At 38.2% G+C, this 19,161-nt stretch overlaps 1 protein-coding gene across 8 annotated transcripts in view; it reads left to right on the top strand.

The window, feature by feature from the left end:
* Positions 1 to 17,844, top strand: part of cobl (cordon-bleu WH2 repeat protein) — a 95,082-nt gene extending 77,238 nt beyond the window's left edge. For 6 of the 8 annotated variants that reach the window (XM_058745900.1, XM_058745905.1, XM_058745903.1 and 3 more), the window contains 6 exons: positions 8,823 to 9,096; positions 12,705 to 12,823; positions 13,443 to 15,217; positions 15,316 to 15,435; positions 16,100 to 16,366; positions 16,662 to 17,844. In XM_058745900.1, coding sequence (XP_058601883.1) covers positions 8,823 to 9,096; positions 12,705 to 12,823; positions 13,443 to 15,217; positions 15,316 to 15,435; positions 16,100 to 16,366; positions 16,662 to 16,745 — 2,639 coding nt within the window. In that variant the 3' untranslated portion in view covers positions 16,746 to 17,844. The remainder of the gene's footprint in view (positions 1 to 8,822; positions 9,097 to 12,704; positions 12,824 to 13,442; positions 15,218 to 15,315; positions 15,436 to 16,099; positions 16,367 to 16,661) is intronic. The other 2 variants (XM_058745906.1, XM_058745899.1) reach the window with 1 other exon arrangement.
* Positions 17,845 to 19,161: the final 1,317 nt, after the last annotated feature.

The following is a 19,161-nucleotide window of genomic DNA, read 5'->3' as shown; positions in this document are numbered from 1 at the left end:
AATAAATAAAGTAAAAACATTTAACAAAGTAGATTCATGTAATTCATGTCCACTTCCATTTCCTTTTCACTCATAGCAGGAGTTTTGTTTTTTATCTTTACTGGTAAAAATCTTTATTATAGCTTTCATTTAGATAACAGGAGGGGAGTAGTACATTTATACTTGTTTTAAATCTTTCCTGCACATAGATTACAATCAATATGAATTTACTGTTAAGAAAATGACCCTCTAATCTAAAGATGAAAACCTCCAAACTGCGGCCTTGGTACAAACAGTTCTACACTGCTTCATGACTGAGGTCATAAATCACCAAAATTTAGATGATTTAGTGATTTTTATTTAAATTATAGAAAGTTTGCAGATGTTGAAAGTTGACATTATTCTCTCATACTTGACAAACGTTTTCTTTCTCTTTTATTTATTTATTTATGTATTTTTTGGCTCTTAGCTACCATTTGCCGGCAGCAGGGAAATTGATATATATATAATGGTGACATATGGTGTTCATGGTATTTATATTGCTTTGGCTTTATTGTAGATTCATTGTGCATCATGGCAGTGCGAGTGGACACATATCCTGCAGTAACTGAATGGAGATTTTCTTCTGTTAGCTGCTGAACTGCCATTACTGAGGCTGATATATTACTTACTGAACTCCTCTCAAAACACCCCACATGTATTATTTCTCTTTAAACACATGCTAGCTTCAAGGTAACCTCCACAGGAGCAGGACAAGATAATGAGTAAACATTTAGACGCCACACCAGTACTGATGTAACACCACTCATGTTGTTCCTACTCCTCAATTTATTCCAGTACATCGAGATGATTCATAAGCTGACTACCTCAGTCTCTGCAGTTGTGCTTTGTCTATAGCATTGATAATACATACAGTGCATCACAAAACCCTTACCCTAATCTCCGAACATTTGCGTTTTGTTCCTTAAAAAAGCTGAAGCTGATTGATTACTTAAATGTGACGTTGTTTGCAGTAGTATTCAATCCCCACACCCTACTCAGTGTGTTTACATGTACTTTGAACATTCAATTTTAGTTTGAATAAAACATTTTTGCTTTTAAATGTAACAAACAATTTAGTCTGACCGAAACCATATCAGTCCATATTTTGTGAAGTTGGACTAACAGACCTATCGATTGTAGCTCTGTTTTGTCCAGCATGTATACATGTTGTAACGGTGGTTGTCCCAAAATACAACAAAAGTTAACAAATGCACACCAAAAACAAAAACAAAAAAAACTAGTGCTGTCAAATGGTTAAACATCAATCAATCAATTATTGATTTTCAGGCGCCAAAAAAGTATACAATTATACCTGCCACAACATTTTTATATTCAGTTCATTCATCCCAGATTGCACAACAGACAAACAAATCAGACCAAAAGATGGCCTTGTCATTATGCGTGTGATCCAAAAGACAAAAGTACATCTTTATTCAAACACAGATGTAGCTCACATGTAAACTTACTTATTGTAATATGTGGTAATTCTTTTGGGGGTACATATCGGATTTGCAGTGTTTAGGTGTATTCTCTTTTATACAGCACAGTGTTCAGAAGAGCCACAGATTTTTATTTGGATGAAAATCGTGGCTTTTACTGGGCCATTTTAGGACATTCACCTTCGTGTTCTTCAGTCCCTCCAGTTATAATTTAATCTTTTGTTTGGGTCCTAGCGATGAACTTTCTACAAAGTCATTCTTCTATTTAACAACACGTCCACTCGCTGATGACGAAAGCAAGCTACAATATGATGCGGTCACTGCCATACTTCACTGTTTGCTGTGTGGCCAGTGATCAACTATATGTCCTCTTCTTCCTGTTTGCACATAGACTATTGAGTATTTACCCTTATGCAACACAGGATCTCAATGCTTAAGCAAACAGCATGTTTAATTTTTATTTTTCTTAGGAATATTCAGGGGAATTACAGTTTTGATTCTGCATAGTTTTCTGAGGAACTGCAGGAAATGTCGTTTGAATATTGTAAAAGCATTACTGGAAAGAGGTCCTGGTTTAATGTCTTTGTTTTCATCCTAAAACTAACCCACAGTTTGTTTATTCATTGAAGTGTTTGGTAATTAGCCCAGTATTATAATTAGGTGGGTTAGTCAAGCGGGTGCAAAAACATTCAGCAGGGCTCCAGACAAAAAAATTGAGTAAGGAGCCATTGGCTCCTATAAGAAAAAACTTAGGCGCCAAATTATTCTTTTAGGTGCCACAGAATAAACGCGTTTTATTTATTTGTTTTTTTAACATTTTGACATTTCAGTCATACAGTCATGTGTTTGTCTACTCTTTTCTTGACTTTATCAGCATTTTAATCCATCTTGTACATGACCTGGGAACTATGGTTCACTTAAAGTGGGAACTAAACGTCTTTTCCAACTTGAAATATACAGTCACAAAGAATTGTTTATTACACATAATCTGTACCAATATCATGGACCATAAGAACTTTTAAGTAATTGCAATTTAATAAATTTAAGTTGGTCCAACTTAAAATAAAAAGTGAACAACACATTTTCAAACTGTTACTTATCAGTGTAACTCAGAATTGTCAAGTTCACTTAATGTATTTCTTTAATTATGCATTAAGTTGGCGCTTTAGGAGCAAATATAGCGGCTTCTCCGAGATAGGTATAAACGGAGGTTGGAGCCAGCTCCAAATGGGCGGGAATTGTTAATATTCCCTACACCAAACTCATATTTATTCAATGACATCATTGCCTTTTGAAGTTTAATACAGCTGTATCGCGGTTCTTGTCTTTCCATCCCCAACTGTAAGACCTCTTGAAATTATAATTAAGACTTTTCTTACTGTATACCATTTAACATGTATAAAATTTACGGCCATAAAAAGTTTTAAACAAGTAAATTGAGAGGTTTTTAAGGACCCACAGTATTTAAGTTAGCCCGCTGGGCAGTGATACATTTTGGTAGCCCAACTGGAAAATGCAATAGCCCCGCGATTTTGCGAGCCCTGGGTTTCTTAAAGAAAAGTCAACTGATCGCTTTTTACAGTGTTAGTTTGGGCTCCTCCTCAATGCATCCTATAGAAATGTTGTCAAATTTTGGTTGTGTCAAACAGTTCCACAGTTTGACACATAATGAGCGATTACATGAGACATTTCAATAAGTGTAGGCTCTCTTATAAAATAGGCTACCTTTTGATATTAATTCACATTCATTTCATACTATAATAGAGAAAGATATAATGGGTTCACTTGCCGCTTGAACTGAGGCGCTAAAGCGATTGCGTCTGCCGCATTAAAGAGCGCCAAAACCGTATTTATTTTATGAATTTTGTTATGAATTTGGCAGAATGTTAAAGCTGATACTTTGTTTATTAAAAAGTAACAAAGCACAAAGCTTATTGTGATTACTGGACGGCAAGTGCGCTGCAAACAGGCTAATATGAAGTTCACGCATTTACAGAACTCAGCATATAGACTAAAGATCTTGATAACAAGAAGCCATATTAGTAATGATTATAAACGAGAATTGTTAACGATATTGCCAAAAACTTCACTCGCATATTTTTGGTCGCAAATGCAACCGTTTTAGTCGCAGTTTGGAGCCCTGTTCAGGGAGTTTTTCCTTGACTGGAGCTGAATGTTCTTGGACTAAAAAATGCTGTATCTTAGAAACAGACAGGCAATATGTAACAATAGAATAAGAGTGTGCCACATATAGAAAGATTCCTTCCTGTAACCAATCATACTCATTGTATTATGAACATACACAGGTGTTAACCATCACTTGCTAGAAAAACCAAGAGGAAGCCCATTGCATGAGTTGTCTTTCCCTTCTATTAAGGAGGACTCCCAAGATGCCTTGTACAATTGCATAGAGACCACCCCTCAGTGTAGGTCTCCAGAAAATCCCAGTCTCTTTATGTAGTAAGGGGTAGTTCTCCCAAAAATGAACATTGTCATTAATTACTCCCCCTCATGTCGTTCCAAACCCGTAAGACCTCCGTTCATCTTCGGAACACAAATTAAGATATTTTTGATGAATTCCGAGAGCTCTCTGACCCTCCCATTCCGAAGATGAACAAAGGTCTTACAGGTTTGGAACAACATGAGGGGGAGTAATTAATGACAGAATATTCATTTTTGCGTGAACTATCCTTTTAAGTTCTTCTTCTCCAGATCTGCTGCCTGAATGTAGTCCCATACTTTTTTCCCTTTTAGCTGGTTTCCTCCTTTTGATTTTTAAGCTTCTCAATCTGTGTTTATGGTTAAAGATATCCCTGTCCTCAGAAGTTCTCAACTATATGTGAGTCTGCACATAGTAATTCTGCAAATACTGATCTGTGACTCATTTCCCATAAGTTCATGGTTCACACTGTCCTCGCTATGACAGGTTCAGAAGAAAAGGTTTATTCCAACACATATCATTTCCTGTTTTCTCTGCCTGATGAGAGACTGGTATGATGGCAAACCACTTCATCCAGCTTGTGTTGTAAGAAGTCATATTAAAAAGATTGGACTTCTGTTTGGATACAAATGAGTCATTCACTGGATAGGTTTGCCATGTTTTTACACATATTTGGCATGCTTTTCTGCTGAGTTCTACTGACACACTGGCAGTTGATGGGCTCTCTGTGGCCAACACTTGATGTTACATTCTCTTCAGTACTTTCTTAGATGAAGAAAAGCAAAAATACAGTACCTGTAGTGCACCTGTTATTGCAGAAGTATGTAATTGTAATGCAATTGCATGTAATTAAAAATCTTACTAAATATTAGTGTGTAGCCATTTGCTTTGTATATTAAATAATATGCTTGGCATATCACATAGTGTAAACACAAAATCCAGTGCATTAACACATTCTAGAAATGGATTAACATAAAATAGTACTTACATTCTCCTGATTTTAACATAAAAATTTTTCATGTCAGCAGTTAATGCAGCAATTTTTTGTGTTCAGTGTTGACTAAAACTTACCTGTTGTGTATGTGCAGCATTCCTTTAGCCAAGAACACACTCCAGCTAAAAATAATTAGTTAGTCAGCACATCAAAGTGTACTTCTTTAGAACACAACACAAGATTCTAAATAATGGTTTAACTGTGCTTTAAAGTAAGACTTTTAATTTGGCATTATAACAAAGCACGCTTTTTAAATGCTGGATCTGTTGACATGGTTTAGTAGTAATTGTCAGACAATAACGTCTTAAATAGGTTAATGTTTCTGTTTTATAGCCAATTTTAGTAGCCAAGCAAAATGTTGTGGTTACTACTTTGCCAGTCATTGCAATTTTTGGAGCAACTCAGAATGATAACTTAGCTGATTCACTCCTACATTTAAATGTGGTTGTCACTCCTAAACCTTGTACGTGTTTTACGTGTGTATGGTCTTTTTTTTTTCTTGTGTATGCATTTGTGTTTATGTATGGGAGTGGATTGTGCACACACATTTGACTATTATCATTTTATAAAAGTACACCTCCCATGGCTTAATGTTACAGTGATTTTAAAACAACTGCACACTAAATATTGCATTATAATCAAGCAACATTTGCTTTTCCCTCTCTCTTTTTCCTCTGCAGTCTATTGCTGTGCACCTGTCTCCCTGCGCTCTGGACGCCGGTGAACTGACGTCCATCCTTTCTCCACCTTTTCCTTCTTTTATTCACCTTCCTCTCCCTGATGGGTTTCTATTCACTTGCTTCTGTCTTCTACACTGTTCTCGTTGCTCCCCCTATGCTTAGTTTCCTAAAGCTTAAAGCAAGTGAAGACGTGAGGTTCAAGAACTTTTTTTATTTCTATGTAAATATACGCCGTTTTCTATTGCATTTCATTAGCTTGAGAAGTCAGATGAAGGAATGGAACCGTACAGCATGGTCAGAGTTACGTAGGCATCAGTCCTGGAGCGCTGCTCTTTATTTACAATTGTTTAAGGAGCTTAAACTGATGTTCGGAAATGGTTTGAGGGATATTAAAGCATGTGATGTAAGGTTCACAAGTCAATGACAGTTTCCAAACCTCATGCGCAAAGGTTTTGTTTTAGGCTGTTGCATGCTGGTTTCTCCAGAAGGGAAAAGTATGTGCTGTTTTGTTTAAAACAACATTACATATACCACCATGTTTATAATTGTATTTATAGGTAGGAAAACTACAGATTTATGAAGGGAAACAAGAACACAATCAAGAAAGAATGTCTTTGTTTACACTCAGCTTTTAATTAGCATGAATGAAGTGCTAAATGCTGTTTTAATTCATGTATTTGCCCCCAAGAGCAAGCTAAAACTTTTTCAGATTTTGGCTTTAGGGGTCTGTGTGACTTATTCTTATTAAATGATTTGAGGAGATGTGTCTGCCCTTCTAAGTTTTTTTTTTTTTTTTAATTCAGATTACAATTAGCTTTTCTCGTGATTTCAGCTGTGAGGTGATTACACTTAGAGTAAAGGTTGTTATCCCATTTCACACAGGATTATTATTTAGGAGGTTTATAGCATTACATGATGCATGCTATGCATCACCTGTGAAGAATAATAGGGAGCTGCTTTAACTCAACAATAAGTGAAGTAATTCCATATAGAGTAAAGGAACTATGGCTAGATATATCTCCAGGGGGTATGATAAATGACATACTGGTTAATGACATTGCACATTTTTGTCCAGCTCTATTTATTCAAAATACTGAATTTGGGTGTCATTTATGTCCCCATGCTAAAATAGGGGGGTGCTGGAGGAGGAGTTAAAATTAATTTTGATATTTTGTGGGCAAGCTTAAAATGTCAGGGTAATACAACTGTCATTCATAATGAAGAATCCCTTTTAAAACAATAGAATTCTTGAGAAATAAATTGTTTGGCATACTATATTATTATTATTACTTAGCAGGAAAAAAAAACATCTGAAAACCTTTGGCTCACAAAACAAAGTTCTTCAACCAAGTTGGCTCATAGGTATCATAGGTATTAATGAATCACTGCTTATTAGCTGATCAAAAAAAAAAAATGTCGTATGAACCTTGATGCTCATTCTGACTTTGGTCGATTTTTAAGAAATTTTTTAAACAGTGTGGTCAGTGTGAGTCCTCACTGCTTGACATTACATAACTACAGTTTATAATAAGCCACTACTTACCACTATGTGCTATTAATTTCTTAGGAATTTTTAATAAAGTGCTACTTATGGCTCCTGTTGCAAGAATGCATCTAATGTCAGATTGTGCTGGAAATAAACCAAAGATTGAGTTCAGAGGAACACCACTATTGTGCAATGATTTGTCACCTGGGAAGATCTACTTGTGTGGTTTCCACAAAGTAAGGTGGTTTGTTTCATTTTGCATGTTGGTCTGTTGATGAGATCTTTGCATGGGTGTGTATGTAATCAAGTCAACAATATCAGACTTAGTATTGTGGCTATGATTTCAGGAAAATGTCTAATTTTTGGATGTGACACTGTTTGTTTACTCGTGACACAAAATGTCATGTGCCACTAATCGATAGTGAGTGTGTGCGTGCATGCACATACACTCTCTCTGTGGTTATATCTGGCGTATACATGAGCTCTGCTGGGAAAGGGTTGGGAAACAGCTTGTGAGTCACAGTGAATCCAGGAACAGGCCTCTCGTCAACTTAACTACCAAACCTGAACACACACACATTCACTCACAACACACCCAGAGTTCATCCCGAGAGTCCTTCAGTAAATCCTCCTTCATCACTTCTGTCTGATATGAATAACCTGAAAAAAGCAGTTGCATTTATTGTAATAACAGATGATTATGTGAGAGATTTTAGGGTTTAGAGAATGAGAGAGAAAGTCATGATGGAACAGCAGAAAAAGAGAGCAGTTTGAAGAATAGGCACAAGCAGTTTCTCAAGAGCAAAGTGAGTTTTGTTTGGCTTTAATTCATGACCCACATTCCATCTGATTTTATTCGCCATCTCATTTTTTCATATACAAGAAACAAAATACAGATCAGATTTGTTTAGGCCTAAAAGAACAGATACATTTTGGCTTTCCAAAACTTTTAGGTGCTAAGTGGTTCTAAATGGTTTTCCCCTAGATATAGTTTGAGATCTGTCAAGGACATTTTTTTCTCTCTCCCTGGGCTCATAAGAGAGGTTTTTAAGAGTCCTTTGCAATCATTGCTTAAAGCCATGGCATACTGTGCAACATCAGCTGTTATTTTTCTCAGGCTGTACGAAACAAATTGTAGCCATTACTTGAGTCCCATTTGTCCCATTGGCAGCTTGTAGGAGCATTTAATTGGCTGATGGTAACACTCCTAGAGATCAGAGAGTTTGTCTTGTAACAAGAGAAATCTTTCACAATCCTTAAAGTCTATTTCATGGGTCCAAAATTGTATAATGAGACCATAACCGTAGGGGTTTTTTTAGAAGTAAAAAATCAAACACTGGACTGCAGCATGATTGCAATGATTTTGATAACAAATAGTGATTGACTGTCTGGAATCTTTTGTGTGTGTCTGTAGCTTTATCATCTTTTTCCTTTTATCCTATTCTTTCCACATGCTCGCTTTAACAGAGTGTATTGCACTAATTCTGGTGAACTGATGAAGCATGTTATGTAATTGACCCAATCTAAAATGCTGACCCATTATAGCAGGGTTCCTCAAATCTGGTCCTGGAGGGCCACTGCCCTGCACAGTTTACCTCAAACCATGATCAAACTCACCTGCCTGTAAATTTTTTGTATCTCTGAATTGATTAGCTTGCTCAGGTGTCTTAAATCTGCAGGGCAGAGCCCCTCAAGGACTGGTTTTTCAGTTATTCTGCATTTTATGGCATAAATAACATTGACATTTTATCTCTATTCTCAGCCTGGCTGGATTCAGCACATGAGTCTGTGTCAGAGAAGACGGCAGAGCAGGAAGTGGAAACAGCATCTGTCGCCAGCAGTGAGAGTTTTGCAGACCACGGCTACGCAGCATCAGAGGGCATGGCTGAGGAGTCCGTCCCAGTCTCTCCCTCCGAAAGGATGCAATCTGTGTCACCCATGTCTTTAAACAGTAGCTCAGCTCTGCCTGGTAACCAGTCCAAAGACTCTTCCAGTGACAGCGATGAGGGTTGTGCGACCTGGGGCTCCAGACAAAGGTATGCACATGTACACACTTTACTCTAGCTCTAAAGTACCACAACAAACAAAAGCCTCTGGGCAGGCCTGATCACACTAACATGAATGTTTAACACAAAAATTGGATTTTGATTCTGATTTTGAATTTTCACTCAATAGGTTGCACTTTAGCTGCTCTAGTATACCGAGTATGCCACAACATTGTGTATCTGACCTCCCTCATTGTCTTCAGGGGTGCGCTGAAACACTTCCTCCCACAACTGAGGGGCTACCACGTATTGGTCAGCATGGACAACACTATGGTGGTCTCTTATATCAATTACCAGTGTGGGCTATGTTCGCGCCACATTTTCAGATAGGTGCAGCAGATTCTGCTTTGAGCAAAAATCAAACTGGTCTCCCTGAGGGCATTTTACATTCCGGGGCATGAAAACTTGGGAGCAGACATCCTTTCGAGGCAGGTGCTGAGGGAATGACGACCCCACCCACAGGTGGTGGAGTCCATATCGCAGAGGTCATGAAGTGAAGAGTGAGAAGGTAGCGGTTGTGAATTTACTTGCCTCTGAGTAAACCGACTGTCCCCTCTGGCTCCATTGGAGCTGGACACCATGGTACAGACATGGCAGAGGCTTCGCCTGTATGTCTTTCCTCCGATAGCTCTGCTCCCGGGAATTCTAGCGAGGATTTGCGGAGACTGAGCCTACCTATTATTAGTGGCTCCATTCTGGCCAGCCTGAGTCTGCTTCTCAGATCTAGTTTCTCTCCTGGACAGCACTCTTTGGGAGATTGCTGTCCAGAGAGACTTTTCTGTCACAAGTGCTAGGGTCAATCTGGAAGCGTGCCAGAGATCTGGAAGGATTGAGTCTGGTCCCTGAGGGGAACCAGCTTATATATTCCGGTCTCTCAACTGAGGTTATTGAGATAATTCTGAGTTCCAGAGCTCCGTCCCCAAGGACTGTGGGGAGGCACAGCCAAATGGCTAAGGCCCATCTTACACTTAGTCATGGTGTGAACAGTACAGTACAGTACAGTTCTTCCAAGAGTCCCTCTCAGCAGGGTTATCCCTGCTATGCTTAAGGTATACGTGGCCTCTATTTCTGCTAATCACGTACCTATTGATGGAGCTACTGTGGGGGGGCTCTCCTTGCAATGTGCCAAATGGCTGAAGCCTATCTTCTTGGGACATTTCTATGGTCCTGGAAGGTTTATCAGAGGCTCCACTTGAGCCATTAGAGTCAGCAGAAATTACTGACTACTGAAGTGACTCTTCTAATAGCTTTGAATTCTCTTAAAAGGGTAGGATATCTGCAGGCCCTGTCAGTAGCCTTCTCTTGCTTAGACTTTGCTCCTGGAATGGTCAAAGCTATTTTGCACCCCAGACTGGACTGCTTTCCTTAGGTGCCTTTTGAGACCAACCTATGGTGGCCGGGAAGTGCAAAACAACATTACAAAGTGTGAAACACTTTTACGAAGCTCGAGACAAATTTACATATTGGAAAACATTTTTACCTATCATAAAACACAATTACATGGGGAAAACACTTTTACCAAGGACGAAACAAATTTACATTTTAGAAAACAAATTAACAAGACGCAAAACACTTTTACCAGTACATTCCCTTTCCGTGAAGAATCTGTCATTGTAAATTTGTTTCGGGACTGGTAAAAGTGTTTTGCGTCTTGTTAATCTGTTTTCTAAAATGTAAATTTGTTCCGTCCTTGGTAAAAGTGTTTTTCCCATGTAATTGTGTTTTATGATAGGTAAAAATGTTTTCCAAAATGTAAATTTGTCTCGAGCTTCGTAAAAGTGTTTCACACTTTGTAATGTTGTTTTGCACTTCCCGGCCACCGTACCAACCAGCCGGTCATCCTGCAACCATTCTTTCCTCCGCCTCATGAATCTCCGGAGCAAGATATGCTCCACCTTTTATGCCCAGTCTGTGCCCTTAGGATCTATGTCAATTGCTGAACTAGATGTTACCATAGCGTCCATACCAATGGCATGAGACAGCTTTGAGTTCCATTAGAAAGTAAATATCTCAGGTTATGTATAGATTATGGGGATTCTGTGACATAGGTGCCCTTTTATTGTCTCTCTGATGCAAAGCATTTTAAAGTGTTCTTGTGCAGTAAGACCAAAAATGTGCATTAAAGGAGTGATCAATCAGCTATTTTCGAAGGCTTGCTTGTGTTTATGGGGTGCACTGTAACATGTGTTCATGTTTCATTTAAAAAAAAAAACCAAAACATTATTTTTCACATATTTTACCTTTACTCTACAACGCTGTTTCTGTTCTCCTAAAAAGTTCTGTTGACTTCCTGGTACTATGAAGCCCCTCCCTCAGAAATTCGCAATGGGCTCAGATTGGTTAGCTGGCCCACTGTGTTGTGATTCGCTAACCACCTAGTGCACTTTGTCCGGATATGTCATGCCACTTACCATTACGGGTAGTTGCATGTGCAACACCTCACCCCAGTTGCTGCGTGTTCCCGGGGGCAGGGTTTAAGTAAATTTTAGGGTTTTTTATGTCACAAACCCAGAAAAAAACTTGTTGTAGTCCCTACCAGCTGTTTGTTGTTACAATGTCAGATATTTTACATTTAAACAACATCAGTCGTTTAATATTTACTACACTGAGTAAATACTACTCTGATCTACCCCACATTGTTTGAACTCCATAAGATCAATCCGTTTATTAGACTTTTATTTCTCCGTTGGACCGGAATAAAAAACTCTTCCAGGCAGAGTGGAGACAGAGCTGAGGATTTATCTCTCTCATTCTCTCTGTTTACCAGCATCAATTTATTCCCACAGTTCAGCTAGTCTCACGTTCATCCATTTCCAGCCAGCCGGTGTACCTCCAGGGCTGACTGAGGAGTCTGGCTTTTTAAAACTTTGCTTTATGGAGCTGAAAGTGCTGACTGCTATCCAGATGTATGTGTGTGGAGTCTCCGCCAAAGCCTGAAGCCTCACCTCCAGCTCCTCACTCTGGCTCTGTCTCCACTATAGGGCTCTATACTGTCTTTTTATGCTTTTTCCTTTTTACCAGGAAAGGGCTATTAGTTTTTCCACTCAGTCATTTTTAAAAGCAGCCTTTTCCAAAGGTGTTAAAATACACATTTTTGTAGGCTTGTGTTCTCATAACATCAACTCACCTGATCATTTTGCAGTGCCTGGTGCATGTTTAATGTTTTTAATTAATGGGAGAGTTTTTGCCATGTGCAAAGAGAGTTCAGAGGGCAAGTCCAGAAAAAAAGTTAAGAAATGACAGGTGGAATTCTTATTGTTGATAAATACTACTCTAAATCTCAAAGAGTACAGGACAAAGAGCACACAGGAGTTCCTCCCCTGATACAACACTGTAGATCCTGTACTGTAATGTCAACGTGACATTTTTATTTGTTATTTTTCTCCATTTGATATTGGACCCTGTGAGACTGTGTTGCTACACTGATGGCACAAATGAATCCAGTAATTAGACAACAATGCTATTTCTGTTATTCTTATGTTGTAGTATTACTGTGAGAGTAATTATATACTAGGGACAGCTTTACTAAAGTTGGTCGCTTTCTTTTACTTGCTTGTTACAAATGCACAACCAACTGAGATAATTTATTGATTTCTCAGTAGCGGAAATAATCAGCGAGGACATCAGTCAATCAAGAGACAAAATGGATATGAAGAAGACCCAGAGATTACTGCTCAGATTCAGCTTACCCTGGCCGATCTAGATGCAAATCTGGCAGGTAAATGGCCTCTTTTAACCACTTAGCTGTGCTTTCTCATGAATACTTTAAAGGGTCATGATACCTTTAGTTCTCACCACAGTTGAAAAATGTTACAAAAGTGGTTAAGGTAAACTGTGGAGCGGAGATAGACGAGTGGAAACTGTCAACACAATAGCATCTTCTGATTAAGACAATTCTATTTCACTCTCATTGAATAAAAATCATTAAGGTTCCGAAAACAAACATTTCGATCCAAGAACACGTCTCTCAATTACTATGTGATTGTACAATTTAAAGTGTCTGTTACAGGAAATCAACATGTGCTGTAGTGAATAATTATGACACAGATGAGTCATCAATGTACTATAGGTGTAAGAAAATGTCACATCCTGTGAACAATTCAAATGAACGGGTGCTAACATTGTGTTCTATTATCAACACACATACTTCTGTTGAAATTAATTTTAGTGTTTCATGACCCTTTAAAAATCTTTTTTTTTTTTTTTCTACCAGTTATTCAACTCCAGGAAGTAATTTAAGTAAACTTGTTTCCTGGCAGCTTAGCTATAATACCATGAACAATGTTTGAATCCCTATGACTAATTTACTCCATAATTGTGTTTTTTCTGCATATTAGATATTAATCACTCAGAAGGAACATCTGTGTTTGTGGATGATGAAATACCTGTGTCCATTGTTGACATGGACATTCCAGTGACAACCATTGATGAAGTTCTTGATGATGACCGGTGCAGCTCGAGTGAGTGCGAGGCAGCATTGTTATGTAGCTCTCAAAACATCACCAGCCAACTGTGTGCACCAAGTGAAGCTATCGAAAACAAAAACAACAATGCCTGCGGGACAGAGGAGAAACAGTCTGTCCCCGAAAGAAGTCCATTCCCAGACATAAAGAAGCAGTCACAAGAGACTACACTCAAAGTTATTGAGAAAACCATGAATCCATCTCCAACCAATGAGAAGCCATCACAAGATACTAAGCTTGTGGAACAGAAGGCTGTCTTCATCTCTGAGACTAAGAGTAAAGCTGTAACTAAAGAACTGAAGAGTCAGAAAGACAAAGTATCACAGAAGTCCCAAAGTTTTGTGCGTCCTACTGTTCAAAGCGTTCAAAAGATTCCTGACGAAAGACTGACGACGGCGCCTATGGTTCAAAGGTTCAGTACAGAGACTGCTTATGAGGAAAGCACACCTATTACCAGAGTCCCAACAACTCAGGGTAAGATCACCCAGAGTTCCTTCTCTCGCTTTGGAATGAAAACCTTCACAGTCATCCCTCCCAAACCGACTGTGTCTCAGACCAAGCCTACAGGCTCTCTAGTCATAGGTGCCATTAAGATTGATGAACAGGGCAACATGGTTACTCGGAAACACATTTCCACTGGCCCAAAGATAAATGGCAATCCCAGTGTTGAAGCTAGTACAGAAACATCCCCATTGGACAAAGCCAAAGCATTCTGGAGTACTACAGAGAAGCAAGACCAATCAACTACGATCAACCAGGGACCCATAGTAAACAATAGTGATACTGATGTATTCAAACCCTCGATTGTGTCTGGTGTCTCTAAACTTTCAGTGGAAACACCTCGTGAAGAAACACACAAAGAGGTCATTATATTGGAAAGGAAGCCCATATCTGTAGTGGCAAGTAAGCCTTCATTCCCAGAACCTGCAGAAAATCCCTCTTTAACAGCTCAAAGGCGAGATTTCTCTTTTCTTATACCCTCCAGAAGAACCTCCAGCCAATACGTAGCTTCTGCCATTGCTAAAAACAATAGCATTCCCAACACTAAAACAGATATCAAGCAGGCGCCATCAGAGTCCATTGTTGGTGTTCAAAAACCTGTAAATCAACAGTTTAATAGTGAGGTTAGACTTACAAACACACACAAACCTGCTACTGCTTTCAAACCCCCTGAAAACTTAGTGCCTTCTTTTGGACACCCTAAACACCTGCAAAGTTACCTCAGTCATGTTGCAGAAAAGCCAGCAAGTTCTGAGAGAATAAACAGTGTTGAAAAAGGCACTCTGCACGGGGAAGACAGAACCAAATCTCTGGACTCACATCCCTTAAATAACAAAATCCAGCCCTCTACACATATGTCTGCTCACATTAAACCCATGGAATCTTCCTCTGAAGAAGCCACATCAATCAATAAGTTCCCAGACACCTCTGCCAGACAGACGCCAACAGACACCACACGTCCACCACTTACAAAGAAGCCAGAGTTACACAAATCTGAGATTCCATCTGAAACAAACCAGGGCAACTTGTTTGGACCGGTTAAGAAGTTCAAGCCTGTTATTTTTAAGCCTGTACAGAAGGAAACTTCTATCCATAACTCGCTAATGGAGGCCATACAGTCTGGAGAGGGCACTGAACGGCTCAGAAAGGTAAACGGTGAATCACAGCATGGAAGTAAATGTATCAGCTTTTTGGAACATCTGAATGTATTAAATCTGTCTAATGTCTTGCTTTTCACATTGTTCAGGTGTCTGACTTGTCTACGAAGAGCACAGTTAGGAAGCCATCTTACAATGATGCAGACAATGAGCGTTCAGTGCTTCTTTCAGCATTAAGAGCTCCAAGCAACTCTGCGAGACTGCAGAAGGTAAACAAAATATTAGTGACACTCAAGATGTGGTAGGGTTGAAAAAGGGCAGAAAATTGCCAAAAGTTTTCAAAAAAAATCCTGGAAAGTTTCCTAAAATTCTGGAAAGTTTACAGAAATTTACCAGATATTTTCTGCCCCTTTTCAACCCCAAGGTGTGGTCAAATTAGTGAATTTTTGTGGGGAAAAAAGATCCATTGTCAGTCAATGCAGGGAATTTGCATAATCTTGAACCTGATTCTTATTGAAATAACTGAGTTTTCAGTTGTTGTTGTTGTTTAATGTAACACTTACTTTCACACTAAGACTTACAGTTACGTTTGTACTGTGAGATTCTGCAGGCAAAAAAGGATAGACTGGATGTTACGTGCAAGAATGTCTTTTTTTTTTTTTTTTTATGTAGCACTCTTGAACAGTGCCATTATAAAGAAGTGGCTGAGTAGTACTAGTCACTGCTTGAATGTCACTGGCAAATCAACCAACTTCTGTTGGTCAGTGCTGCAAATTCACATCACAGTGCATCAAACTTTAACCCATTGTTTGGGGAAAACTGTTTAAAAATAATGTTATTTGCTCATTTTTCAAAAAAAAATAATAATAATTCACATACAGCCTGGTTGTGATTAAGTTAACTGTAAATGCCACATCACTGTTGTACTTCTAGACCAAATCAGGAGCAGCTAAGGAGTTGGAGCAGCTCAGGAATCTTGAGGAAGACAGAAATGTCCAGAGAGATGATATCTCACCTCCTCCCACTTCTTCTCCTGCTTTTGTGCCACCCCCACCTCCAGCCTTTGGTCCTCCCCCACCTCCACCTTCAGCTCCAGTCAAGCCCCCTGTAGTGCTGCCTGCTGGAGGAAACCCAGAGGTGGCCCGAGAGGCTCTTCTGGAGGCCATTCGCTCAGGCTCTGGGGCTCAACGACTGAGGAAGGTAAGAGGCTCATTAGAGTTCTAGCTTGTGTCAGAGAAACCTTATAGGGGAAATGTCTAACAAAAATCAGATTATAGATCAATTTACTACTTTTGGCAGTTTACCATTAATCTTCAAAAAAATTTGCAGCTTAAGGATTTTTTTTATATTCATGTCTGTGGTGTTTCTGTGACAGTTGGTAATACCAAAGACAGTAACACCAGAAATACCATCATACAGATTAAATTGCATTTAAAACATTTATTTCTTGAATAAAAGACAAAAACATTACAACTTAAGACTTTCAATTACACAGATCCCTGTCACACAGACAAGACGGCAAGTGAATGGAAGACTTGGAACCATCCAGGCAACATCACCGCTTTCTTATGGACACTAGAAACCTTCACTGGATCACCGTTTGGGTTTACCCATCGCCAAATCTGGTGTTTAAGCATTTGTGCTAATGCTGTTGCAGATAATGCTAATACAATATACTTTATTTATAGTGATATGCTGCTTCACATCCGTGCCAATACTAATTTGCCCAGTTTCAGGCAGTTCATGTCCTACTGACATTCTAATGATGACATTGAAGTTCTTTGTTAATGCTGCTTTGAGGTTGTTTTCTTTTTTTCATATGTCTGCCTGACTTCTATATCTCTATCAGTATTATACCTGAATATATTATGCAGGTATTTGCTGTTGCATCACAGTATAGATGGTGGGCTGCAATTGAATCCACCTGCCAATCACAGCAGTCTGTGGTTTTTTGATTTTCTTTTTTAAAGGAACACTAAGTGGTAAAATGGAAAACACTGAGAGATTTTTATTTAATCGTTATTATAAAGGTGTTTCTGTAAATGTTTTGTTATTTTCCAAATATATACATATTGATAATTATATCACAATCTATTTTCATTAGAAAAGTGGACTAGAAAAGTATATATTGACAATGAACGCCTCTTGACAATTTGAAGCATTGTGCAGTAGATACAAACGCCGTATATTTGACCAATACTAATGCACTTTCTCTAAGACTAATTATTTTGAAAGCCTTATAAGATACTGTATGATTGGACATAATGTAATCAATTCCTTTTTATCAGTCTGCTGAACAACTGTGATCTAGAGCTATCATGGTAATTCAGCTTTAATTTATTCCATTGGGAAAATCATACACTACTATAATTAGAATAAATTGTTTAATATATTTACACAAGTTGTAAATGTATTTATGTTGTTGAAATTTTGCTTTATAGACTATATGACTGTATTCCTGTACAGTGGTAATCTCATTGAATAAATGACTTGGAAATAAGTCAACAGGTGGATATTTTGTAAAAATATACCTGACACTAATAGCAAGTTTAAAATCTGACACTAAAGCATTAGTGTAAGGGAAATATTTTTAAATAATGCTTTTGTAATGTTTTTTTTTTTTTGATTGCAGCACAAACAATCAAACTTGTAAATCAATAAAAAAATATTTTACAGTCTTTCTGTTTACATTGCTTGCAGAGTTATTTTGAGAAATGACAAATTGTATGCATACACTCTAAAAGAAATGGCTGCAAGACTTTTTACAATTTTATAAACAGATTAATAATGTTGTCTGGAAATTGTGCACTTCATGTGATTGTTTTAGTCTGGATGCCATTAGCATTGCTTGTATATTTGCAATGATTGTCATAGTGTTGAACTTTTAAGCTTAGTAAAATAAAACATAAGCACCAAGCTGCAGACATACATGCAGATGATTCAAAATAACCCAAATGCAAAATTAATTGTAAAAAGTCAGCAAAATGCCTAAATAAATGTATCTTGTGTTACATGTTTATGCTTTAAACAGTGTGGTACCCAATCCCAATATGTTTTACAGTATGTTAGGTTTTCATTTCAAACAGCTTGCCAGCAAACAGGACAGCATTTTAAAGTACTAATACATGATTCTGAAGGTTCATCTCCTGTCAGGAAAAACTGGTTTGTCACCTCTTGCACCATGTCTTCGTTTATTGCTCAACTTGTTAGTCTTGTTCTACAGCTGTCTCTGACAATGATTCGGGCATATGTTTGGACAATTGCCATGAAACCGTTGCATTCTCCATATGATGAACGAAAAGGCTTTCCAGGGCAGCCTTTGCTGGCTTGGTAGCTTAAGATTGATTATACAGCCGATAATGGTGAGCAACTTTCCCTTGAGCCTGATTGAAATAAGATACACTAAACGGTTAGATGAGGATTGAAATCACCCAATTTTGTTTTTGTTTTGTTTTTTTTGTGTGCAATCCACAGACAACACATGCCAAAAGATGTGGGAACTTACAGTTACAGTATGTCTTCCTGTAACAGTATTATTGGTTCTCTAGCATTCTTGCTAGAAAGGCAAACACTTTGTCTAAAATCAAACAACTTTAAGTCAGTCCAGATAGTCAGATGTTTTACAGAAAGTTGTAGATAATTAGCTTTGGTCTGCTTAGGCTTAGGTCTACCTGACTTGAGGCTGAGGGAACCGAAAACTGTCAGGTTTGGATCAGTCTTTCATGGTCTTATTAGGGCTTCAACTTAATACCCACACAGACCTCTATCAAAAGCCATACATAAACTAACATTTATGAGGTTACTGTATACCAAAGGTACTTTACTGGCAATGATGGATGACCACATCAGAGAACTCTCTCATGATTAACAAAAACATTCTAGTAAGTCAGTTTCTTGTAACTGGAATTAATTATGGTTTTATAAAATCCAGCAAGCTATTAATAGACCTTTAATTACAGTCAACTCAGGACAGACAGACTCTCCAGTGTCATCAT

The sequence above is a fragment of the Onychostoma macrolepis genome, chromosome 16 (assembly GCF_012432095.1).
Source record: "Onychostoma macrolepis isolate SWU-2019 chromosome 16, ASM1243209v1, whole genome shotgun sequence".
Lineage (NCBI taxonomy): Eukaryota > Metazoa > Chordata > Actinopteri > Cypriniformes > Cyprinidae > Onychostoma > Onychostoma macrolepis.
The sequence above is the reverse complement of the archived record's forward strand: the minus strand, read 5'-3'. Positions and strand labels throughout refer to the sequence as shown.